Raw genomic sequence first — 26,811 nt, forward strand, 5'->3', positions numbered from 1 at the left:
ATGGATGAACTGACCACAGTAAAATTTAAATCATTTCATCATAGCAACAGAGATCAGATACAACATTACATGGACAAACAACCCTCACAAAAACTAGTAACTCCAATGTGATGCTTTTCATAGATAAGACTGTTAAGTACTGAAAAGACTAAATCAAGCTTTTACCTTCCAGTTTCTTAAGCAGGAAAGATTTTCCACTTCCCCACTGTGCATACAAGCCTACACAGATGGGTGGCTGCATGGTTGGTTCACTCAGAATATCAGCCAAAGCACTGCTGTACAGATCATAGCCCAGCATGTCACCATCAGATTCAGTGGGAGACAAGTGTCCTGAAACACAAATACTTGTGCTACATAACTTTGCTCTAAGAAAGCTCTTCAGTATGATAATTTTCATACATAAAGACATTACATGTTCACCCATATTTGTATATATACTTCTGCCATATAACAGCTGTTATTCTTTGTACATTCCTGTTCAAAGGAAATTTAAATCATCCACATAAATGATACATAATTATCACAATTATTAAAGTCTACTACAAGATTCAAGACTCCAAACCATAGGAAGTCAAAGAAAGTAATTCCCACACAAGCACGATCAAAATAAAAACAAAGGAATCAACAGAAGTCACGTAGTATCCAACATCTAAAGTCAAAATAAAAGGTTATTTTACCTTTGCCAGGCTTTTAGAGTGATGGGGTTTTTCCCCAACTGATTATTTTTAAGCCTTCCAGTTAGGTGCAACATTAAAAGATTAAAAAAAATCTGTAGTCACCTTTCAATACATAATTGAATAAACTGGATCATCAATATACAAGTGATTTACAAAAAAATACTTATACTTACTGGCACCAAATATCTGTGTTAAAATACTCTTCTGGTGGCTACAGTCAATATTGTAAGGAGTTTCTCCTGTCTTGTTGGGTCTATAAAGCAATCGACCATCTTTTGGATTTCTTAAGAGTAATTCAGCAAGTTTGCGGCTTCTTCCACGAATAGCAATGTGAAGTGGAGTATCTCCTTTCTGCAATTAAGTGATAAAGCTAGTAATGTCTAACATTAATTCCTAAGATTATAGACAGACTATGTGTTCAACACTCTTTCAGAGGCATTATTTCCTTGAAATAAATCTTAGGGCACTTTCAAAAGCATCAGTGCCTTACAGCAATCATTACAAATGTTTCAGAGAAGACATGTGAAAAAGCAGTTCTTAGAATACTAAACCTCAGACACTGCCTTCTTTCTTAAATGCTTATTAATATCCTAAAGTTCATGAAAACTGTAGTCTCTGTGTAGAAACAAATGTCTACAGGCAAACTCAGGATGTCTACATCCTGACATTCTGTGTAGAAACAGATGTCTACAGGGAAACTCAGGCAAAAACAGGAACAAGAGCTAGCGCTTGTTAGAATTGTTTCAATGTCTGCTCACACTTCCCCAAAAACTTCCCAGTAAAAGCTTTCTTATTGCATCAAATAAATATAATTACTTATTCACCCTAAATAAGAGACTAAAAAAGCACCAAATAAGAGATTAAAAAAGCATTTCTTATGCATTACGTACTTTGCAGTCAAAGTAGGTAATGCATAAGAAGACAGAAATAACCAGCTGTATTTGTCCTTGGTATACTTTTGTTTAATGTCTATTAATCAAAAACTAACATCAGTGACAAATGACAACAATCCTCTGTGCTCTTCCCCAAGTGTACTAAGAATTAGCTGTTTTATCTGTTAAAAGTTTTATTCCTTGCCTGGATTTTTTTTTTCAAGTAATTAAGAGCAAACCAAAACCCAACAATATAGTAATGGTGGAAACAAATTTACACTTAAGTGTTCTTATCTATTGAATTATTAAACATATGGGAGACTAAGCATTTAAGTCTTATTATCTATTTAATTTGCCTATTTAATTTAATTGTCTATTTAAGCATATGGGAAGCTCTCCTTCTGTATTAGCCTTAACAGCTCTCTCCAAAACCCTGCTGCAATACTAAAATTATTAAACATACTAAAGTAAACAAATATTCTTTACCTTGTCTACAGCTGAGACCTTAGCTCCTTTATCCAGAAGAAGCTCTACTATTTCAATATTTCTCATCTTGGTTGCCTTTATAAGTGGTGTTTCTCCATCCTAAAATGGAAAAGTAGAACAAATATAAAGATCTCCATACACCCAAAACTAAAAAAAAACAAATAGCGATTGGGTAACAAATTAAAAGAAAAAAATTTAAGATAATTAAAATTAAAATGTGCTACTGTGCAAGCAACAGCACTTTAGCACCTATGCCTGAAAAAGTATCCCAGACCCAGTTTTCCAGATTGATTGGAATAAAAGAACAAAATACATTTCTGTCAATAACAGTGTCAAATAAAGGAAGACAAAACTCAGATATTATACAATATATTGGAAATATTTCAATCCTGTGCCAACTATTTCTCTTATTTTTTTCCTTACTGTTGCACATATCTGAACTCATGCCTAGTAATATCACAAAACTCCTTCCTAAGTTTCCAGCAGCACCTGCTCTTTACTCTTTATTCCTGGTCATGTCAATGACGCTGAGGTAAAGAATCCATATGTTCCCTGCTATCCCTGTTTGCTATTTAACAGCAAATCATATTTATCAACAGAGGGAACATTACTATTACTGAGAAGCCTTATTTCACAAAAAAAAAAAATAAATTAACAGTGTTCAAAGTACCAACACTTCGCAAAAACTGAATATGGTATGATCTTCACATTACACAAGAGCTGAGAAAAGAACAGATGTTAAAAAAACCAATTCAATTAAAATTGTTACCTTGGTACATGTCTCAGTATCAGGGTTGCATTGCAAGATATCCCTCACCATTGTAGCATTTCCCTTCTCAACTGCCCAATATAAAGCAGTTTTATTATCCTAAAAAAAAGTATTAAACACAAACAGTACTTTCATTTAGTTGGATTAATTTAAAAAACACTATTTAAATTACAACGACTATATATTGAAAACTGCATATAATACAGCAATTTTTAGCATAGCTGAAGGCAAAGGGAAAGTTCAATAAATCGAATTGGCACAACAGAAGAATTTAGAGCAGAGGATGCAAATTTGGCCAGGAAATATAAATCTGTTTTGAAAACCTGTGTGAAATATATTAAGAGCTTTAACAATGCAAGTGAACTCAACCCATCTTGAAAAAGTTTCTGAAACTACATGTAAGTATTTAGTTCTAACTCAAATATAGAAATTATCTAATGAAATAAACCAACTTTTTTTCCAGAGGCAGTGGAAGCTGGGAAGCTGTACAAGTAGATGGACAAGAAAGTCCACACAAAGTACCAGAATGCTGATCAGGCAGACATTTTATCAGCAAACTTAGGGGAAGGTTCACAACCACAAATCTTCTTCTCTCTTTTTTTTCCCCCCAGTGATGTGTGCATGTGTGCTACCCCAGAAAGTCAATCTTTCTGTAGCCTACTGACTGCACTGTGACTCCTTCTGTTTTATGCATATTTGTGTAGAGACATTTAAGAATAGCTTCTGAACATACACCTGCTTCTAAGCAGGATTGTCAAAGTGTCCCTTGCAGCCTTCTATCTTGCCTGCTTCTTTCATTTCCAGCTCTTTCTCTTCCACTCATGGGCTTGATAGCAAACTGAGTTTAAAACCTTTCACAACAGTTTAAGCCCAGTCACTAAGATTTCTTTCCTCTCCAATCACTTGAGTTTCATCTTCTCTGTCCTTCAGTGAGCTGGCTTCCAAGACATCAGCCTGAGCTGTAAATCAGCTACACAGCCAGGTGCTCCCAGCTGGGTTCTTCCCCCTCCCTGAAGGCTGAGGAAAACACCACCTGAGTTCTCACCTGCCCCAATACCCAGACTCAAGGGCCTTTTAGTCATGTTCTTTCTGCTGAAGGTATCAGCCGGCTAGTGACCATATGAATGAATGATCAGCAAGGAACACCATCGTTGGAAGGCTGGTCAAGACTCAACAATATTTCTGAAACGTCACAAATTTGGGCAGCCAGCAGATCTCCCCAGAACAGGCCAGCAGGCAGGTGCTGCAGTGCTGAAGAGCAGGGAAGTAGCATTTATCTCCAATTTTGATACTGCTGGTCCTAAACTATGATCTGAAGTGCAGAGATAAGATGTTGCTCTGATGGTACTGCCTCCTGCTGTGCCTCCTGTAGGCCACAGAAGTATTATCTAGATCAACCACTGCAAACTGCCACTCAAGCAACCTCACGCTGCCAGAAGTCACAAGCTTCCTGCTACCAAAGACATTGCATCCTCCTACTGTTTCTGTTTTGCTTCAGTCATAGTGAGATGTTGAAAAGCTTCAGATTTTCAAATCCACGCCACAGCCAGAAGCTAAGACACACAGGTTGCCAATGTCAGGTTAGAGGAAGAGATCCAAATGCTACTTTTTTTTGAGAATATAAACTTGGCTTTTCAAAGATGCTCTGCAGCAGCAGCAGGCACTGAACCTTTGCAGCTCTCAGTGACTAGTTTGTTCCGTGTACCAACTTGGCAGAACCCACGTGCCAACAAACCAGAGTGATCTGAATAGCTTCAAGCAAAAGAAAGCAAACTGAATGTAGCAAAATCATTGCTGAATGAGAGAGCTTCCAGTGGAAGAGTAAAACTAATACCTTAATCAAAGGACAAAAAAGAAACAGGGGGTAGGTAGAAAACACAGAAATCACTAACAGTGTTTAACAGAAAGCAACACAGAAAAGTGGGGGAGACAAGAACCAACCAACCACAGTGACAGAATTGCTCTGACAAGAGATATAATCTCTAGTGCATCACATGTAATTGATAATCTATTTAAAATATGACTAAAATCATTATATTAAGTGTCTTTTAAAGTATGTCATTATTCTAAATCTGTTCAGTAATGCAGATAAAGTTCAGTTTACATATTTTGCTTTTCAACCATTATACAATTAAGTGAAAAAACTGTGCTTAACAAGCCATTACATGTATCTTATATCTTATTAAGCTGCACAGTAACGTGATGTATTTTACTGCTTGATGGAATTTGAATTTCCTACAGATAGAGCAGACTTTAAAGCTCATTTTTCAGGAACACAGTATAATTGTTTGTATAAAGATTCACATCCTATGTAAGAAGTACCGTAACATTTACACTGTTGTACTTACCTGACCTCTGATATCTATATCAGCATATTTATGGAGCAGGGCCCTCACAATTTCAACATGACCACCTCTAACAGCCCCAATCAACACTGTATCTCCACTCTAAAAAAATTGTGAAAGAATATTGAACATGATTAACATTATTTACCAACAAGAAGTGCAACAGAGAATGAATTACAGCTTCCAAATACGCACTATGCCGATTTACATTAAGAAATCTCCACTCATTTTAAAAAAGAAAGATACAGAAAATAGAACTCTCTCTGAAAAAAAAAGAATGTGTATATAATAAAAAATATTTTGACTTTGCTTTGATATGTGCCCGAGGTCAAATTTGTTATGACATGACTGTAGCTCAGTACACTGCCACCTAAGAAATCCACTGACACTTGAAATACAGGAGAATGCATACAAAAATCATTTTAGATTTGTGAAGAAAGTATTAGGAAGCTTTCCTCTATTTTCCGCAACCCCAAGCAATCCAACTTATGCAGCATCAAGAACATATCACCTATCTGAACTAAGTCACTGACACTGATAGAGACATCTAAGTTTAGGCATCTAACCAACTACAGCCTCAAGGCTGCAGTGCTTGACCTGTCTGTGACACTTCAGAAGCACCTCCCTATCAAGAGGGCACTGCAGACAGTCCAAAGCACCTGTATGAGTAACCAAATAAAATCCTGAGCTGCCAGCAAGCAGATTCACACTGAGGGCACTGTTCATGTCACAGCTCTACAGAGTACTTATGGGTCAGGTACACAGCGTTACCTTTACATCTCTTAACCCAGAGCTGAAGTCTCCCTCTCATATTTGCAAGTTTTCTAGTAAAAAGTTTCATTGTAAAAGATAAAGGTACATGCTAAATACATTCTTTTTTACAGAATCCATGGTTTACAGTTTTAGCAGTACTACCTCACCCCAAACCTACAGATTAGTTCAGAATTAGTCTTACGTTACAGATAAGTCAGATGCCCTATGTTCTCAATTCAAGCATCTCAAAGAAAGAGTATTTTCAGTAGTTTATCCTTTACCTTCAGATAGCAACACTTACCACTTAACATACTTGTAAAAGAGCAATACACAGAAATACCCCTAGATGGCAGAAAAATTAGAAAGCCAGAAAAATCACATATTTACAAATCTGCATATAGTGGTATTTAAACATAAACTATATATATAAAAAACTATAATTATTATGAAAATTGACTCACTCTGTCAGGAATGTTCACGTAAGTTCCAGCATCAAGAAGATCCTGCACAATTTCAGTATGTCCCTCCTTTGATGCAATCATCAAAGCTGTATTTCCATCTTTATCTGTTAGGTTTACATTTGGGTTCCTTTTCAGTATTTCTTTTACTGAGTCAGTATAGCCACCCTTTACTGCTACAATAAGTGCAGTCATAGAATTCTTTAAATAAAACCAAAAGATTTTATTGTACAGTGGATATATCAATCATCGTTATATCAGCAGTTCAAATAAGAGAACACTTACTGACATCACTCAGTCATCCAAATGCTACTTCAGTTTTATGTTTTAAAGTGCACCAAAAATCACACTTTTTAAAAACAAAGAAATAAACTAAGATCAATAGTACAGACTTCAAATGCAAAAAGTAAAGCTCAGACCAGTTTATTCTATCTCCTAAATTCCACACATATGATAAAATAATTTTCTTGTCATATGGAAACATAGTATTAACAAAGCATCCAGGTCTACCAATATTGTTCACAAAGAGGATTTTTTAAGAACTTCAGAAATAATCATATGAATACCAAAACTTTCCCCAATCTTCCACTTAACTTTAAATGGACTTTATTTTTGTTTTGACAAGCAATTTAAATGTAAACTATTTTATTTAAAAACAATATGCAGCTGAAACTTCTGAAAAAAAAATCAATTTCTGAAAAGTTGCAGTCAACATTATTATTTTCAAAAGATGATTTGTGTTTGATTTACTTTTCAAATGGCACTGAGGAATAAGATATTTGATGTATCAGGCATGGATACTGAATGAATTCTGATAGCATTAACCTTCAGATAACAATTACCTAAATTAATTTATAGTCATTAAAATTTACACTTAACCTACTGGTGTGTACACTGTCAATACAACTCCCTAGTTACATCACAGGTTTATTAAAAGGCACAAAGAAGCTTCAGTAACTCTCACATGCAATCTGCAAATAGCTGGAAAGCAAAACACTCCAACACCAACATTTCATCTTGTCTTGTGTATTTCTTGGTATTTATTTTATTAAAAAACCCAAACAGGACACACAGATTTACTTATCACTGGAAAATGCAGTTACTTACAGCTCCTTCTTGGTCAACATCAGCTCCCATCTGTAGCAGGTATTTCACACACTCCAGATGCCCTTTCCTGGCTGCCCAAACCAGTGGGGTGGTACCATACTGAAAAAACATTCACAATATTTTATCATATTGCTTTCTGTATTTAGTATCCCATAAAATCTAGCATTTATCCTATACTTCATTGCTTTAGTTTTTACAAAAGTATAATTTGGTCTTTTGAATTAACACAAGCATTTGAAAAGTCACTTCAATTTTTCTTTTCTAGATAGCTGTAAGAATCATTTTTCTGTACAACCTAGGATAGCAAGGTTTCCAATAGCTCTGAAAATAGAAATATGTTCACCGCCATCTTGAGCATACTATGGAAAAACCTCTTTCAAGCTTAACAACTTACTCTAGCACACTAATTCTAATGTTATGGTAAAATGTAACAGCAAGTGTTTTTCTAATCAAGAACTCAGATTTCCTTTCACACAAAATTAATCAAACATTACAGAAATTAAATGTTAAATAGGTATAACTTACTTTGTCAGAGCAGTTCACTTTAGCTCCATGCTGCAGTAAGAGATGGACTATATCTGAGTGGCCACGTCCTGCTGCCCAAATAATTGGATAAACACTGTATTGCTTAGAATTAAAAAACAACAAAAAAATAATTATAGTCTTATGTATTTGCATTATTTTACATCAACAAAACAAGTTAAATCCATAAATGAATATACAGAAATAAATCCAATTACATTATCAACAATTGTTATCATCTGTTATATTATTATTGCTAACATTACCTAGATGTCCACTGTTTTCAACCAGTTTTGATTTGCTACTCTTTAAACAAGGTTTGTAAATTGACATCCTCATCTTAATAGGAACATTTGTAAGGTAGAAAGGAAGCAACTAACAGCTACATAATACCCCTAAGGATTCAGGACTGCAGAGGAGTTGTGCCATGCACACAGACCCTGCACTGCAGAAAATCAACCATCAAAAAGGTTGTTCTGGCCACTGGGGTTCTTTCTTCATTGTTCATTGCCTCAAACAGCAGAGAACTACTGGTATAAACAAACTGTTCAGTACCTATACTTTTGTAGAAAACACAAATGAACTAAATCTCAAAATCTTAGGGTTTTTTAATTCTCCAACATGAATGGTATATGTTCATACAATCTAAACTATTATAAAACAAAATTAAAGCAAATTATGGTTTCTACACTGCACACATTAGTTACTCCATTAACTTCTACAGATGCAGAAAAATGACAGCTGTTATACAAGTAACATTAGATACACCACTTATCTTTTCTATGATTTCCTCTCCTGATAATCTGAATCTTAGTGTGAGCTATACACCTGTTTGCTTTAATTAAAAAAATTTCAAAATTATTAAAAAAGGCAGTTGCAATCACACAGATTATTAAAGCAAGCCCTTTATGAAGTACAGTAAAAAATGTCATGCTGCAAAAACTGCAAAATGTTTGATCAAGATAATAAGATGAGCGTACAACTCAAGGCTTCAAACACTTGGGAGGAGATGTTTAAGACTAAACTTACCATGCCTGTGATGTTTGGATTTGCTCCCTTCTCAAGCAGCAGTTTAGCCACTTCAGTACGGCCTTTGTATGATGCCCACATCAGGGCAGTCCATCCTCCCTAACAAACATAATTCAAAGAATTGTAAAAACTGAAAAATATTTAGAAATGTAACTAATGACTTTTATTTCATTTTTATTTGTCCTAAGACTATTCTCCAAATTCAAAATATTGTAAGGACTGACTACATAATGTTGTAATCTTTTATTCAGAATAAATAATAAGCTCCTGTATAGAACTACTTATTTCCTGTTATATGCAAAACTTGGGAAAACGTCATGTTCTTAAAGTTGCTGAACACTGAATTCAGATTTCAAATGCATACAAATCCAACCCCTGGATTAAAAAAACAAAAAAAAAAAAAACAAACATAAAACCAAGAAACACACCACTATCTTAAAACAGTCTAGATTCCAAATTAATTAACATGGAAAGTTTATTTTTGATTTCTGTAGCAGGGAGTAATAACAGCAATTTATCTCAAACTACACTGGTGTGCCCATTTAACTTTGTATGCTAGGAGACAATAAGGTTTCACTGCTTAAGGCATTTGACAGGTCAGGTAAACAAATATGATTTTAAAAGATCAGTATGCATCCAATAACTGCAAGCACTGTTTTTATTTATTTCTTTATAATACACTTTTGGAGATGTGAAAGATCCCTCTGACTGGCAGTGATCTAGAAATTAAGCACTTGGCCATGTGAATGTGTTCAATGTTAAACAAAAACTCCACACAAGACACACCCAAAAATCAAACTGTTCAGCTTTTATCAAAAGCAAATTAAGGGGAGAATAGCAGCCCTAGTAAACTAGCTGTCATTATTAACACTAAAGCAATCATTTCACAGGTGTAAAAAGTAATATTTAACTTATTAAATATATAATATTTAATTATATATTCTTTTTCATTTCAGCAGCACTAGGTCTATAATGTAAAAATGAAAGATCTTTTCTTAGTTTTATGGAATTGAAAATCTCCAACTCACAAAACTGTTTTTCCATTTTATTTTTACACTAAGCCAACACATACCAAATCCCGATGCTCCAAACTGACATTATAATTGAGTAGCTCTGCTACAATAGCTGCATGTCCTTCTTTAGCTGCTGAAATAAGAGCTGTCCAGTTATCCTAGAAAAAAAAGAATGTTTTAAAGTACTATTTAATATTTAAATACAAGTTACCTTGTTTTTCAAATTTTTAATCCACAACAGGAAATACAGAAGCCTTTAAAATAGCTGTTCTTAGAAAAAGTACTAATAAACTCACAGTGTGCCAGTTATACACATGGAAATATAGAGCAACTATTCCAAATCTCCCCTACAGTTATGTGCTCCCCTATCCAATATCTAGCCCTTTCCACTCCTCAGTTCACTGTAAGTTATCTTAATAAATATAGAGGAAGCAGCACCTACAAAGGATTAGAAAATGAGGTCAAGGTATTAAAAACTGCTGAGAGGGAATGAGATGCTAACCAAGACCACAGAAAACAATGGCAGTGAGTCTCCACATATAGTGTGTGACAGCACTAAAGGGACTGACATGCAGGGTAATCTGGACCACAGCTTTTCACACTTCAGGAAGATAACATTTCCCTTTGCATTATGCTTATTTACCCCCCCCCACTGCTCAAAGTTCATCCAGGTGTGGATTGATTTTTTATAAGCTACACACTTATAAAATATAGCAACAGTTTATAAGGTAGCTGTCCTTCCTAGAAGTATAGAAATTGTGGCATTTATAGCAACTGTAATAAAATGTATCAAAACAATACATACTTGGTTGGTTGGCAAGTTTGGTTGTTTTGGAATTTTTAGATGACAGATTCCACAGAAGAACCTTCCTGGATGTCCATACCACTACACTTAAACTAAGTGCAGAAGTAAAAAAACCAAGTGATAGCCTTTTCCTGGTTATCACTCTTCACTGGAATATATAGACCTTTCAAAACTTTCTAACAATATCTCTGTTCTATTTATCCCTTTTGGGCATCTTTGTTCTATTTATCCCTTTTGGGCATCTTTCATCTGGAGTCAACTTATTTTGCTGAGGCACAAAGGCAATTCATAAATTTGAAACCCCTCTCTGCCACAGGTCTGGCAAAGAGGGATTATATGAAATAATCCTTTAACCAAAATTCTCTCTAGGTATTTACTGGAAAAACACCCAAACAAAAATTTAAAAACCCCAAACAAATAAACAAAAATTCAACCCACTGACATACCTCAACAACACTGAGATAAGCAAAATCACTTGGACCTCATCTTTGATGCTGTATTTCTCTATTCTGATTTCCCACAAGAAATACCAGCAAACTCAGCAGAGATCAAGATGTTTTAAACATCTGACAAATATCCCTACTCTTCATGAAGGCTCAGAGAAATACAAGAACTAAGCAATTTTTAATAGAATTTCTCTTATGTCATCATTTTCCACCTGCTTTTTCCCCCCTGAGCTCAACACTAACCTAAATTCCCTCTCTTTGCCTGCCCCTTGAAATTCCTTGTTCTTCGACTGTTAGGTGCCATCACATAAAACATTAATACTTACTGCATCTTCTAAGTTGCAATTAGCTCCCTTCTTGAGAAGCTCCTGGACAATTTCTAAATTGCCTTGCTCAGCAGCCAACATAAGTGGAGTCTGGCCATTCTGAAATCAAAGTGACAGGAAAATAGATGCATTGGGAAATTATGACAATGACACACATACCCACACAATAAAGATCCAGAAACTATAGAGCAAGAATGTTTCTATTTTTAATTGCCACTGAGAAGTAGTAAGAAGGAGTGGTCTTGAAACCACACCTTAAACTTATAATAAAATGGAGAATATGGTATTAAATCCTGTCCCATAGAAGATTAAAAAACAAACACAAAAAACTCCAAACATTTCAGATATTAAAAAGGGCTACTAAAAAAACCACCTTACATTATTACAAAAAAACCTTACATTATTAAATGTAAATGTACCTTTTTTAATTATTTCCTCGCTGAAGACATCTCCAATATGGGTTACATCTCTACAACTTGGAGTAACTCATTCACATTGTAAAAAAATTAATAAAGAAATATATCTACCTTTGGAACCACACATTCCTACCTTAGGAATGCACACTGATTCAGAGGAACAGTTGCTAAAGCCTTGGAAAAAACAGATTGTATTTCCTGTGCTGTGAGATAAAAGTGGGATATGTAGACATCACTCCTGTCCTCTGCAACATGGGTTCTTAGCAGATAGTCTCATCTCAGGGAAGATGAAAGATAGAAAGGCTGGTTTATTCACCTTCAGAAGCATTTTAAAAGTGAGTTAGAATCTGTCACCCTTCCATCAGCCTACTTTTGTGTCAGCAAATTTCTGAGATACAGTTGCTCTGTATGCTGAAAAGTACAACTAGCTAAATTTTACATTAAATTTATTAATTACAAGTTTTAAAATTTAAGGGAATTTTTCCTGACCTTGCTTCTGTTTTTCCCCTCCACCATAGAGAAAACTCAAAATTAATTGGTTTCTTAATAATGCAAAAGCTACATGTTAGGAGCTATATACCAGCAATTTCGCTGGAAAGAATAAAAATCAATGCAGAATCACAATACAGTAATACCACTAATCTCCATAACTGAAACTCTTAACAATACAATTACTAAAGATACTTGGTGACTCTTTCTGCTCTTTACATACACAGAATCGCATGGATTCTTTCAAAAACACTTTCTGGCCCATCAGCTGTTCCTTATGTAATTACATTTATAAGGTAATTTTTCACAAAGAAAAAATATGCCCTCATGTAAGTTTATGTTATAACTTTACATTGTATACATTCAAAAGGACACTATTGCTTTTAGATACTAAAGAATATTTTGTATCAACAAGTAGTAGTTTTAGGTCTGGTCATTAAAAAAAAAGGAATTAAATGTTCAAAAAAATCAAGAGAAAATAAAATGCTACTTTTCAGAAAAGAACAGCTCTCTTTGGAGAAGAAAACAGTCATAACTTCTGCTCTTCAAGATATGCAAGTTAATAAGATGGGAATACACATGCCAAGTGATTTCAGAAATCCTGACTGACCACTTGCCCTTCTGTGATGACACTGGTCAGTGGATGAAGAGCTGAGACATTGTTTAGCAAGGATTTCAACACTGTCTCCCACAGCAACCAGGGACACTAATGAAGTACAAGCTAGACAAATGGACAGTGAGGTGGACTGAAACTGGCTGCAGTGCTGGGCTCAGAGCACTGGGATCAGCAGTACAAAGTCCAGCTGGAGGCCAGTCACTAGTGCAGGAAATCAATATTGGGATCCTATTTAACCCTTTCATGAAGGACTGGGGCAATGGCACAGAGTGCACCCGCAGCACCTTCACAGCCTGGACTAAGTTGGGAGGAGTGGCTGATGCACCTGAGACTTGTGCTGCTACCCAGAGAGCCCTGGCAGGCTGGGCAGCCAGGAACCTTACTGCACAGAGTACAGGCATCTGGCTGGGATCCAGAGGGAACTGCACTGAATCTTTGTGAAGAGAGGCTGGGACAGCCCTGCACCAGACACAGGCAATTTCAGCTGGCTCCAATTAACCCACCTCAGGACACAGGACTAGATAATCTTCAGTGATCCCTTCCAAGCAATGCTTTAGCAAAACAAATAAAACTCCCTATTTTAGCCCGATCATTCTTGTCACCTCCTTCTGAACAGTTACTATTGTTATCACTCTGATTGTCTTCTACAAGTGAGTAACACAAAAGGATAATACATTCCAAATAAAAGTATGTCTGGATAAGAAGAAGCTGTGGATGGTAAAATTATTCCCTTCTGTAAGAAGTGTCATACAGCTGCAAAATGGCTTTAGTTTTCTGGGATGTAAAATTTTCTATAGGGGTACTGAAAATATCCTTCCCTTTTTGTCAGAAGACTCTCAAATGTAAGTGTAATGTTATAATGTTTTAGCAACCATCATAAATATTTCACCAACACAGAAACAAAAGATAATTACTAGATCTGTGACCTCCAGATTAATCCTCTAAAGCTGTCCAAGAGTCTAGATACTCCACAACAACTAAAAGCCCATATTTCTCACACACACATCAAGTACTGTCTATCTGTACATTACAGCTCAGTGTAAGTATTGGAATAACCAAATTATAAAGGAGCACACCTGCATTTTTTTGGGGAAATAAATTAGTAGTGTCACCTTACAGGTTAGTGCTCTCAGAGTCTGTGAGAGAACAGAAGATTCAGAATTGAACATGCAGAAGCTCCTGAGAGAAAGAAAGGCAGATTAAGGGAAAATGGAGGCTGTTAGGATCAAACTGCATCACACAAAGCAAGCATCTATCATTAGCTGCTAATTCATGTGTCTGGTATGAGAGAAAAAAAATCACACAAGCGGAATGATGTGCAGAGAAAAGGCAGAGAGGCTGAACTGAAGCTGATGGTGTTACTGCAATAAAACTATCCATACACAAACTGACTGAGACATCCCAGTTTTTCTGGCAACTGACCACAGTCAAGATAAAAAGGGTTGGTACAAAGGGTTGGTAGCAATGTGGATGATCCTACCAAGTCACAAGTCACTGCAGCCTGGGAGGTCCTGGCATCAGCAAACCTTAGCTTGCCAGAAATCTTTTTAGATCTCCAAAGGCACTCTCCTTTTGGCATTTCCTTTCTACCCAAGAAGAAAAGATGCCCTGGCAAGTCCAAAACTGGAAACTGAACTGCACTCAGACACTGAATTCCAAGGAAGAGCTATCATTTAAACAAAACTCTTATCTTTATACATACAGAGCATCCCCGCAAGAGGTTTGAAACTGAAGCAAACCACACATCTCTGCAGAAATTACCTTCTCCAATGCAACAGACAAGAAGGCTAAAAACAACAGGTATCAGGGAAATGATCTCTGCAAAAAACGCAGTTAATGAGACCCAGGACTACATTTAGTCCCACCAATAAGTGGAGAAAAATTTATAAAAGAAGGTGAAGGTGGTAACACTTGATAAAATCAACACAATCTGTCTGATTTTGGCCATGTTGTTGAAAGGAACTGCCAGCAGAGGAAACAGACATTCCCCTTCTCAGATATGCCAGGTGGTGAGGTTCATGTGTACGATCTGAAACTTAAAAATTCTCCCATCTGAAATACCTCAGCATATGTGCATACACAGAACAGAATGAATGTGCCAACAATGAAAGAAAACTATCTTAACTGAAACCAGATCTAATAATTACAGTAAGGCTAAATTCTGTACATTGTTTTCACATTTGCATGATGCCTTTTGTGTTTGACTAATATATGCTGTTGACTTCTTTCCAAAAAATATTCTTTCCATCTTATGCAGATTTGAAATACTGATCAAAATAACAGATTCTGAATAATTGTAATATAAACTCCCTACTATGTATCAAGACTTTTGTGTACTCCCGGTAAACTCTAGACTTACCTCTTGGGTGCCTATTTTTTCATCTAGATGAGCATATGCTCATGTAAATTGCAATACATACTCTTATTTGGACTGTATAACAAAGTATATCTTGACTGAAAACCATGGTGTGAGGCAAGGGTTATTATCATCATAACCAGGTTTCACTACAACATGAACAGGGCTTATGCAGTTGGATCTGTGAACTAAGAAACAATTCTTAGCCACAGAAATACAGGCATAAGCTCCATTCACAAAGTAAGGATAGAGCTGCATTCTCCAGCTAAGAACACTCTATAAAGCAAATATTATGAAAGATGCTTGAGCTGCTGTCAGAGACTGAACATGCAGTGTTCAGGTTATGCAAAGGAAAGCAATCACTTCAAAACAAAACTGAAATTTGTATATTAAATAACCAGTGTGATCCCACTAGTTATTAATTCTTTAACCAATAAGCTGCAATGTGAAACTAACCTTTTCAAAAATCATCTTACCTCATTTCTCTCATCAACATCTCTACATTTCTCAAGAAGTGCCTTCAGAGCAGGAACATTTCCTTCTTCTACGTAGGTCAACAGACTCTGACTCATCAGACTCGCCATCTTCGCACACTATTTAAAGGGCTTCCAGATAACAAAGCTTACCTGTATTTCAGGAAAGAAAAAAAAAACAGCAAAGCCTAAGTAACAGCTATGACATTTGACATTAGAAAGCATGAATTGCATGTGCTAATAAGTTATTGGCTGGGTACAAACACCTGCCATTCTCCTCAACAAAACACTTTAGAGATATGCATTAAAAGGCACTACATTTCCATGGAAAGTCTTAACTCTCCCTAGTTCTTAGATAATTAAAGAAATTATTCTAACTGTTATGTGTTGTCTAAATAAATGGAATGCATATATGGAATGCACATATTTATATACAACATTATAGGAATCTGTATATGTTACATACTTTATATATACACTAATTCTTTACAATATAACCCTTATCCTTGATGTGTATAAGCAGAGCATTGAGACTAATCAGCATTAAAAAATACAGTGATGCCATCTAAACTGCAGCCATATGGAACTCTTGAGAAACATGATTTATTAAATCAGTTATCATCCACTTTATGCAGACATGCCTGCATGTGATGGCATGTTGCTAACTCGGCAGTCAAACATAACATGGCTTCTGTTAACTGATTATGTTTTTAACCTCTAATAAGATAGCAAGTTTTTCTTTCTTGAGGCAGACCACTAAAAACCATTTCAGACTTCCAAAAAAGCTATGCCCAGTAAGTTGACAGCACCAGTAGTACTACTGTGCCAAATTTATACACACATAGTGACAGAAACTGAGTCACTCACTGCACCTAAATTAAGTTTCACTGGATGCAGAATAGGGCCTAAATACAAGACTCCACCACACTTTCATACCTTTCTCCTCACCAGTGGCTGACATGATCATACTCTCTGGCTTTTTCCTGTAACAGCAGAGGAAAACCTCCAGTTTAGTCTTGGCTAAAGACTACCTCTTAGGATATTCTCTCCCAGGGAGAAGCCAAAGATTAGTGGCTTTCCAAAGCAAATATTCTTACTTTTATTCTCAAATCAAAGCAGACAATGAATTTTTCTGTGCTTCCATTGAAAAAAAGGAGATGAGAGGAAGTCAGCAAGAACTTCACTGTGCTTAGCACAGAGAAGTTAGTTTAGATTTGGAGAGTTAAATAAAATAATCCAGTTCCACTTTAAATTGTTTACATAGTCTGTAACAACATAGTTTCACCTTTACCAAGTTAAGTACATATAGTCATACATACTGTTGTCAGGGTATGTTAGATACTACCTGAGCTCACCTACAGTACTGCAACCATCAGATGACCCACATACAGAAATGTCTTGTTCAAAATAAGGCCAGGTAATACCTCAGTTAAGATGACAGCAGATCTCTGTATGTGCAAATGAAATTCAGGTGCCCATGAATGTCTAGTGACGAAAGAAACTACAGACACTGTTTAAAACCCACACCTAAAACCAGTAAAAAAAAAAGAAAAAATCTAGACTTGATACATAAAGCCCAGCAGCAGTTTTCCTAGGCACTGCCCAAGCAGCCAGTCTGTCCCACAAAAAAGCTATAAATAAACTAAGACCACAAAAGGGCTGTCACGTTTACTGTACAGTTAAATTACCATCAAAGGGAGTGAGCAGCACAACAGTGGTGGGATATGTTTGTCTGCATTTTTTTTTCAGTAGGAAGAGCCAACTGAGAGGTTGCAAACTTAAAAACAGAAAACCCACTAATCACCCAAACTACTAAAGGTTTGAAAATAAATGGCAATTTTACTGACTCAGTGCGGACACACTGGCTCCTACTGCCATTTCAGACACTAAAAATACCAGGAAAGTTAGCATGTTGCCTGGCATCCAGCTGCCAGTCCAGGACAGCCCACCACCCTAACAGCTTTCAGCAGCATCTTACAGCCCTATGCAGGTGTCTCAGATATTCTCAAGCACTTAAAATTACATTAGATATTCACACACACCTGTATTCCTCCCTTATTTTCTATATAAGGCAAAAGAAATCCATGAAATGTCATTAGCTGCTAGCTCTACTGCTACCATAGGCATTTTTTGCTTTTCCTGTGCTATCTCCCAGCTTCTCTCCTGTAGCTGTACCACCAATTCCCATGCTATTTTCCATACCAAATACTAAATTGAGAACTGTATTAAGAACATCCCCAAAACATTACTAAAAATGTCTCCCCAAATGATTTATACTCTGCAGTTGCTATCAAAACTTCACTAATGAATTCTTATCTAGTGTGAAAAGAAAGCATTCAGCATTGCTTCTTCCTCAAAGTAAGATTTCTCCCTTGATGTTCCCTGTGGGCATATTCCCAAAAGGCAGAGGCAGCCCTGCTGCACTGTAGATAAGCATCCAGCTTGCTTCAGAAATCCCAATTGGCGACAGTGCAGCTTCTGCCTTCAAGCAGAGCTGAATCCTTAGGGACAGCTTAAACCTCTGACTGACAGCAAAATACCTGATGCCAATGAACATGTCTAGAGATGTGTTTATAACCTCCATGGTAATGTTACTTCTATAAATTATAAAAGATTTACAACAGTGTAACATATCCAAGAATGTTTCTTGTCCCCTGTGTTTCACTGTCACTTTTTAGAATTAATAATAGTCTATTTTATAAAAACAAGAATCACAAGATCAAATATTATAATTATGCATTTTATATCCTCATGCTTTTATTTTCCCATTTTCAGGAAAGCTTAGAGCATCCTAAAGATTAACATCACTGGAGGGAATTAGGAAAGCACAGTTTAGGGACAACAACCACCAACCAACAAACAAACAAAACTCTCCCCATCATTCCAGAAACAAAGATGAATTTAAAAATAGTGGTATTAAGGTTTTTGGAAACTTTGCTTTATTTCTTTCCCAGCAAGAACAAAGAACATGCCCAAAATAAGCCTGACTGGGTCTGTTCATTATATACTCATGACAGCAACTCAACATCAGCTGAATGCAGTCACACTCCACCTTCTTATTATACAAGATGTATGTTATTATGTTATGAAAATTAGGCATTGTACTCAAAGGGGTGCTGATCACTAAAGTGTGATTTCTTCCAATGCTTCAGATTTTCTTTTAAATAATCATAAAAACTGAAAGCAAGACTCTGAGGAACAGTTGCTGGCTAGAGAAGTAATTCTGCTCTGGTCCCTCTAATGAAGAAAGGTCCTGAAATATATATCCATATGGTTTTCAAACAACTCTGGAAAAAAAAGAAAACTCTAAGTCTTACCCTTGACCAAATTAAAGGATGAGAACTTCATCCCTGCCAAATTTCATAAATACAAGTGCAAAACCAGTATCATTCAAGAACATCCTATACATAAGTGGTCCTTAATTGCTCAATTAACACATTTACTTTCTTTGACACAGCAGAAATATTTGCACAACCTATAACAAAAATTTCAGTTAAAACCAGGATTCTATTTGGAAACCAATCCCCTTTCCAATAAGGATAAATGGGTTTTTTCTCTCCCACCTAAGTGAGCTAATTTCCAGTGCAAAAAAAACTGCTCTTTAGTCAAAATGCAAACTTTCAAGCTTGGAAATCTCACAATGCCCTTCGGCAGCAAATCCTGATATTTTATTAAACTAATAACACACCAAGAACTATGAAATCATATAAAGTGCACAAATGCTCAGGTGAAGGCAGTGTTTGCACAGGGATTAACCTGGTTTTGTAAGGCTCTTGCATCCTCAGCTGAAGCAGACAAACATTATCACTGTTTTCGACAGACTGCAAAAATTTGTCAATTAAAAAAAAACAAAACAGTTTGTCTCAACAACAGCAGTATTGACAGCAGAGGTCCTGATAACCCAAATCTGCAGCTATTTTATGTATTCTCAGAACCTCTAATGAGTTCCTAACTATATAAGAAATATAACTCACTAAATTTTCCAACTATTTTCTAGCAAAAATTCTAGCAAAAATTTTCTAACAATTTTTACATAGATCTTCTGCATTTTTTTTTATTGTACAAACAGCTACCTTTTACGAATAAATATCAAAACTGGTCAACAACTCTAGCATTATTGAGAACACCTATTGAAAACAAAAAAAAATAAAGTCAAGATAGTAATGACATTAAATTTGCAGTTTTCATCATACAATGAAGAAACTGTTGCCTACTTTTGAGTGTCTCCTTCCTTTTCCAGACACAAAAGCCACCTTCCCAACATGCAACACTGCGGCAGATCTTTCAGCTAACTATAAAAGGAAATAATTATTATGCTGCTGAAATCTGAGCACGTACAAATCAAATGTGTAAATGCACAGCATTTCACCCTTAAGAACTGGAAGTGCCATCTTTTCAAATTAGAATTAAAAGAACATGAAACATAAGAATTGTACACATGAAATTTACTATAAAAAACTAACACAAGCCAGTTTCATATTCTCACACATTTTTATGCTTTATGATGGTGTAAAGAAATTGAAAACATGCTGAAACATCACCTTTACTTACAGTACACAGAATCTTACTAACACAAGCATTGCCCAGCCTTTACGACACCTTATTGAAATCCCTTCCTAAATTGATATACTTCCTACACATGAACAGTCAGGCATCACACAGAGTGGCAAATATCTTAAAATATTCTTTCTATTGGGACTGAGTCAACCAGGAATCTGTTTAAAGAAGAAATTTTCAGAACAGCTGAAATGAGTCTCTAAAAATATTAATTTCTGGTATCCAGAGTCAGAGAGAAATAACAAATCTAAGTTTCCATAAGTAGTCTACACCCACACTTCTTCTCCAGTGTCTGAAATTCCAGTGTGACTAATGACCTTATGCTGCATTTCTGCTTTTCCATATTTATCTGGGAATATTTATTCTACTTCTCTTAACCACATTTCTGTTATCCAGGTGAGATTTTTTAAATTACCTTATTTTTTGTTACTTTATCACAAAGAACATAATTGTGTAATCCTAAAATACCAAAAGACACAAAAAGTGAACTACAGCTAGACACGCATTGTTCTTATGAGACCAGAAACCAATATAACCAAAAAAAATGGCACAAAAGGAGGTCTCTACGGTAACCATCAAATCTGCACACAGTAAGAAGTAGAAGAAATTGGAAATACACAAATCCTTTTCTACCTTATGGACTCAAGGCAACAGCCATTTCCAAATATTGTAGTGATGGATTTTTTGTTTGTTTTAATAAAACAAAAGAGGCTGGGGATTACATATAAAAGACTGCAAAAATGTAAATTGATATTTAAAATGCAGGGCTGGTTGTCAGATGATAGCAACTATTAGACATGCCTATGTTCCACCCTGGTTAAAAAAACCAGTTAAAATAATGTGTGAAGTAGCTGACATGAGGATTTATATTTTATCAGAGAAATCTGTCCACCTTCGAGACAAAATTTAAATATGGTCAATGAACAGTAACATATTGCCAAGAACATCTGAATTCTAAGACAAAATTCAGTTCCTAAACAAAATACAAGGTGCTCAGTCCTACAAATCACAATTTCAGGTTTTAAATACATAAGATCAAAGAAAGCAAACAGTAAGTTTCCAATATTAAGGGGTTTCTTAAAATTATACCAACCAATACAAAACAATTGTCAAAATCTATACAAAATACACAAAAGCACAAGAAACCCTGCAATCACACCTTACAATCTCATATGGCCAACACGTTTCTCTTTATCATAAAATCAAAGGTTTGTTAGTCACAGAAACAATATGACAAAAAAATTATCTTTTGGAGTGCTTTCCACTTAAAAAGAGTGAACGGTGTGATACAGAACTTTAATATGGCACCATTTCAGAAGCTGTGGTCACACAGAATTTCAAGCAGATATTAATTACCTAATAACCAATTAATTTTAAATAAACACTGTGGCAGAACAAAGAACAGATGCCTATCCAGTAGACAAAAGATGGGTTTTCTTACACATTAAGATCTTCTGTTTTTCTGTCCATTTCTTTACTGTTTGATGGTGGTGGGGGGGAGTGTCAAGTAATTAATCAGGTAACGATTCAAACACTTTTCCAGCAGAAGACATATTACTGTATTATTCCACCATTAATCCTTTACCCAAAGTTATAGAGAGGAAATCACTTTTCCAACCAATTTTTAAGCATATATGCAAAGTGGCAAAGACCTTTAAGACATTTTGCTACTCTTCCAGTGATGTCCTATGGCATGACCAGAGGCAATGGGTAGAAACTGAAACACAGAACCAATTAAACTGAAAAGGCCTCTGAGAAATCACTGAGTCTAACCTGCAACTGAACACCACTATGTCACCTAGACCATGGCACTAAGTGGTCTTTCCTTAACCACCTCCAGGGTCAGTGACTCCAGCATCTCCCTGGGCACTCCATTGCAATGTCTAACCACTCATTCTGAGAAGCCAAATATCCAAGACGAAAGTCCCTCCACACACCTTGGGGATACATTCTCTTGTCCTATCACTTGTTACCTGGGAGAAGAAGCTGATCCCCACTTGGCTACTTTCAGATAGTTGTAGAGAGTGATAAGGTCATCCCTGAGTCTCCTCTTCCAGGCTAAACACCCCTGGCATTCCCTTGGCCTCTCCTCACGGGATCTGTGCCCCAGACCCTTCTCTGCATTCAAAGCAGTCTCTGTCTGAACATCAGGAAGCGCTGTTATTGAGAGGGAGACCCAGCACTGGCACAAGTTGCCCAGAGAAGCTGCCGAGCCTCCTAGAGACACACCAAAGCCCTCTGGGCACGGTCTGGGAGACCCATTCTTATTGTCCCTATTAGAGGAGAAGAACTGGACCCTATGACCTGGGGAGGTCCTTCCCATCCTCAGTCATTCTGCTATTCTTTACCTTCGAAACAAGATGCCAAAAACTTTCCTGGCGAGTCGAACCCTCATCTACCTTTCCGAGTCAACAAGAGAGAAACACGGTACACGAGGCTCCCCACCCCAGGGCAGGGGTGCCGGGGAGCCCAGGCCGTGCCCGCGGCCCCGCGGGGCGGTGCCGCCCACACCGAGCCCGCTCCGCCCGCGCACGGCGCCGCCGGAGCCCCGGGATGCCCGGGGCAGAGCGCGGCGGGCGCGCCGCCGCTCCCGACCCGCGGCCCGGCACTGAGGGGACCGGGCCGTGAGGGGAGCGCCCCGCGGGCCACAGCGGCCATGAACCGCCCGAGCCCGGCGCCTCCCCGGGGCCCGCCCGGAGCGGCCCCCGGCGGCCTTTGTTTGGCAGCGGAGCGCCGCCTCCCCCACAGCCCGTGCCCTTCCCCTGCCCTTCCGCGGCCCGTGCCCCCCGCCGTCCCGCCGCTACTCACCCCACGGCCGGGCGCACTCGGCCCCTGCGGCGGCTGCCCGGGCCCAGCAGCAGCGTGGCACGGGGGGAGGCGGCGGCTCCGAGCGCCGCTCAGCTGGGCCCGGCGGCGCCCGCCATCTTCCGCCGCGGCGCTCCGCCCGCCCGGCCGTGACGCGCGGGGCGGCTCCGCCCGGCTCCGGCCGCGCCCGGCGGCAGCAGCGGGCACCGGCACCGGCACCGCGGGCGGCGGCAGCAGCGGGCACCGGCACCGGCACCGCGGGCGGCGGCAGCAGCGGGCACCGGCTCCGGCACCGCGGGCGGCGGCAGCAGCGGGCACCGGCACCGGCTCCGCCCTGCCCGGGAGCGCCGCGGCACCGCCGGCCCGGCGCGGGGCGGCGCAGAGGGGGCGCGGCTGAGCAGCGCTGGGCAGCCCGGGGGTGGCACCGCCCTGCAGGGCCCCGGCTGCTTTCTGATGGAAACAGGGAAGAGGTAGTAAACAACTGGTGCCTGATTACGGACTGACTGGGGAACGAGAGGCTGGAAAGCAGCGCCGCGGAAAGGTATCTTACCTTGAGCCCTGGGGGCAGTTTTGGGCACCACAGTATAAGAAAGACATTGAGCTGTCAGAGAGCGTCCAAAGAAGGGCAGAGAAGATTGTGTGAAGGGCCTTGAGCCGGGGAAATACCAGGAGTGGCTGAGGTCACTTGTCTTATTCAGTCTGGCGAAGAGAGTGAGGAGAGGCCTCATTGCAGTTACAGCTTCAGGACTGGGAAAAGGGGAGGGGCAGGCACCGATCTCTCTCTCCTCTGTGGTGACCAGTGACAGGACCTGAGGGAACAGCAACAGGTGAGTTGGGAAGTTGAGGCTGAATGTTAGAAAAAGGTTCTTCAGCCAGAGACTGCTTAGCACTGGAACCAGCTCTCTGGGGAAGTTGTCAGCACCGAGGCTGACAGAGTTCAAGGGTTTGCACAATGCTCTCAGGCCCCTGGTGTGACTCTTGGGGTTGTACTGTGCACGGCCAGGAGTTGGACTTGATAATTCCGATGGGTCCCTTCCAACTCAGAATATTTTGTGCTTCTGTGATTTATACACAGAAGTTGTGTCCGTAACCTCCCAAGTCCAGCTCCATCTTTATGGCTGGGTTGTCATTTTCATACAAATTACATAATCCCAGCTGATTTCTGTGCATGCTCAGGGGAAGGGTCTTCACCTGGGCAGGGTCTTTCTGAACTTCATGAGAGCTTTTTAGTATAATAATGAAGATAGACCAACTATAGGATTCATGGACCTTGAGTCTTTTGCCAAGGTGGCAACATATACATAGACATACATCAACGTCTTGATTTACTTGTTAGCTCCAGGATGTCCTGATTAAGGGATACTAGCTGCTGTCTCTTCTACTGATTATGTCTCCTTTCTTGCTGAGTAGACTTAAAAGTATATAAAGACCAAATATCAAGTACATCCTGATTTAAGATAATTTTGACATAATGCACATTTTGCAATACCACCACATGCCTTGAGACCTACCAACTTCTTGCAGACTCCCCAGAACCCAATGTCCAAGTAGCTTCATGGGTATTTTTAAAATTTCCATCTTCAGCACAGTCCAAATCCATAATGGATATGTTTAATTCATATGGACAACTGGATGAGAGATGATCTCTGATGACTACACCAATGACATATCTCCAGGAGATCACAGAACCTTGCCTAAACCAACGATGGCAACAAACCAGCCAGGGAAAGGAGCATAGTACCCACAGTACTGCATATTTCTAAGGTTACTGAATTTCAAGGGTCAAAGCAATCATATAATTCTTTACAACACTGAGATCTTCAATCTCAGTAAAGAGCCATGACTCTTTCCTTCTTAAAGAAACATCTGATAGGGCTTGCTCTACACCCCAAATATTTATAAACCAGAAACCATGCAGCAAGGGCTTTGCCATTTTTTAAGCAGGAATTCTCCAGTGACCTTAAAGTCCTGATAAAATATACAGCTTCCTTACCTGCTCTAAAGTTAATACAAAGCAAAGGCACAAGCAGTGAAATTCAAAAGCTAAATCCATTTAATCTTGCACCCAAACATTGGTTCAGCTGAAAAACTGGGAAAAATTAAGTACATAAAACACATTCTCCTTCTTTACACTAATTTGCAGAAAAGGAATGTGAACAAATGGAGGATGAGTCCCTGCAGTTAATGTGGGGCTGAAAAGGGCTCTCTGCACCACCTGAACATATGCATAAGGGCCACTACTCAAGGAAGAGTGGTCCTGATGCTTCAGGCACCCATATAATCTTGTGCACCTAAGAGAAACCAGTCTAACAAGACTGCCTGTGTTAGCCTCTTAAGGTTTATAGATTTTTAAACATTTTCAAGAGGTTACCCTTTTTTCACACTTTATACAGAAATGTGTATTAGTATCTCACTTCATAATCTCCCATCACCCAAATCCTTATTCCCATATCACAGTGTTCGCACCCATCAGGTGTTAGCTGTGTTCTCACCATGTAGTTACAAATTTCAGGCAGAAACAGTAGCTCCTTCCCTTCTGCATAAAAAGGAACTGTACAAACACTGTGAATGTGGAGGCAGAAAAGGCAGTTTTCTGTACAGTCCTTCAATCATGCACTTTTGCTACAGATGGATCCAGCTACTAACATCCTTGTGCTCTTCTAAATTTTACCCTATGCTTAGATGAGGAGCAACACTTTCCCACCAGTGACTAATTCACATATGCAGTGAAACATGGTGCAATTGTTATTTATTCAGTTTGGAAAAATCATGTGCAGCCCACATGGAGAAATAACTCCTTTGCTACTATATATGACCAAAGAGCTGTAAGATGTACTGCCAAACTCTGGACAGATCTCCAACTCTCACCTAGTGGTGAGGTTGAAGGCATCTCCTTCTAGAACTATGTCTGTATTCCATATTGAAACATCCTGCATGTTATCAGGAAGTTACTGAGATGGAACTAAGTTAATTATAGGCACAAGAAAATATCTGCTGGCTCCAGGATGCTCTCAATTATGACTCCTTCTGTGCAGCAACTTAACAATTTACAACACTTAGTAGCAGAAAGCTGTGTTTTAATATCTTCAAATTAGTTTTTCACTAAATGCAAGTGTTGAGTTCATGAGGACACTTCATACTTCTGACTGACTCTGTTGTGAATGCGTATTTGAGAAGGCAATTTCCATTGAAGTCTAACTTCTGGTTAAAATGACAACACCAGACCTTCTAAAAATGCATCTGTAGTCCATTGTGTTGGAATGGCAAGTATTTTCATCTCCTGTGATACCACTTGCTAAAAGAGAATTCTAAACATGGAGAGAAAATTATTCACTGTGAGACAGGAAGTTATGAAAACAGCCCCTCTTTAGTAGGGACACCTAATATCTCTCATCTTCTCCAACAATCTAAGTTTACATGGTAAAAACCTGCAGGTCCAGGAGTCTCAGCCAGCTTTGACATACTGTCACCAGCCAACAGAAGAAACTGCC

The 26,811-nt window shown here is 38.3% G+C and overlaps 1 protein-coding gene and 1 long non-coding RNA gene across 5 annotated transcripts in view; one reads left to right on the forward strand and one right to left on the reverse strand.

Moving 5' to 3' along the window:
* The window catches only part of KIDINS220 (kinase D interacting substrate 220), a 73,055-nt gene extending 49,601 nt beyond the window's left edge, over positions 1 to 23,454 (reverse strand). For 3 of the 4 annotated variants that reach the window (XM_021525445.2, XM_021525444.3, XM_021525442.3), the window contains exons 1-13: positions 23,324 to 23,454; positions 15,962 to 16,111; positions 11,609 to 11,707; positions 10,091 to 10,189; positions 9,019 to 9,117; positions 7,993 to 8,094; positions 7,468 to 7,566; positions 6,364 to 6,561; positions 5,153 to 5,251; positions 2,805 to 2,903; positions 2,036 to 2,134; positions 851 to 1,028; positions 166 to 330 (exon numbers count right to left, since the gene is read on the reverse strand). In XM_021525445.2, coding sequence (XP_021381120.1) covers positions 166 to 330; positions 851 to 1,028; positions 2,036 to 2,134; positions 2,805 to 2,903; positions 5,153 to 5,251; positions 6,364 to 6,561; positions 7,468 to 7,566; positions 7,993 to 8,094; positions 9,019 to 9,117; positions 10,091 to 10,189; positions 11,609 to 11,707; positions 15,962 to 16,069 — 1,444 coding nt within the window. In that variant the 5' untranslated portion in view covers positions 16,070 to 16,111; positions 23,324 to 23,454. Of the gene's footprint in view, positions 1 to 165; positions 331 to 850; positions 1,029 to 2,035; positions 2,135 to 2,804; positions 2,904 to 5,152; positions 5,252 to 6,363; positions 6,562 to 7,467; positions 7,567 to 7,992; positions 8,095 to 9,018; positions 9,118 to 10,090; positions 10,190 to 11,608; positions 11,708 to 15,961; positions 16,112 to 22,863; positions 22,983 to 23,323 lie in introns of those variants that run through there. The other variant, XM_021525443.3, reaches the window with a different exon arrangement.
* A 229-nt stretch (positions 23,455 to 23,683) lies between these two features.
* LOC144246078 (uncharacterized) overlaps positions 23,684 to 26,811 on the forward strand; it is a 35,085-nt gene continuing 31,957 nt past the window's right edge. Inside the window, exon 1 of the long non-coding RNA XR_013339762.1 lies at positions 23,684 to 23,861. This is a non-coding gene — a long non-coding RNA (uncharacterized LOC144246078). The remainder of the gene's footprint in view (positions 23,862 to 26,811) is intronic.

The sequence above is a fragment of the Lonchura striata genome, chromosome 3 (assembly GCF_046129695.1).
Source record: "Lonchura striata isolate bLonStr1 chromosome 3, bLonStr1.mat, whole genome shotgun sequence".
Taxonomy (NCBI): Eukaryota; Metazoa; Chordata; class Aves; order Passeriformes; family Estrildidae; genus Lonchura; species Lonchura striata.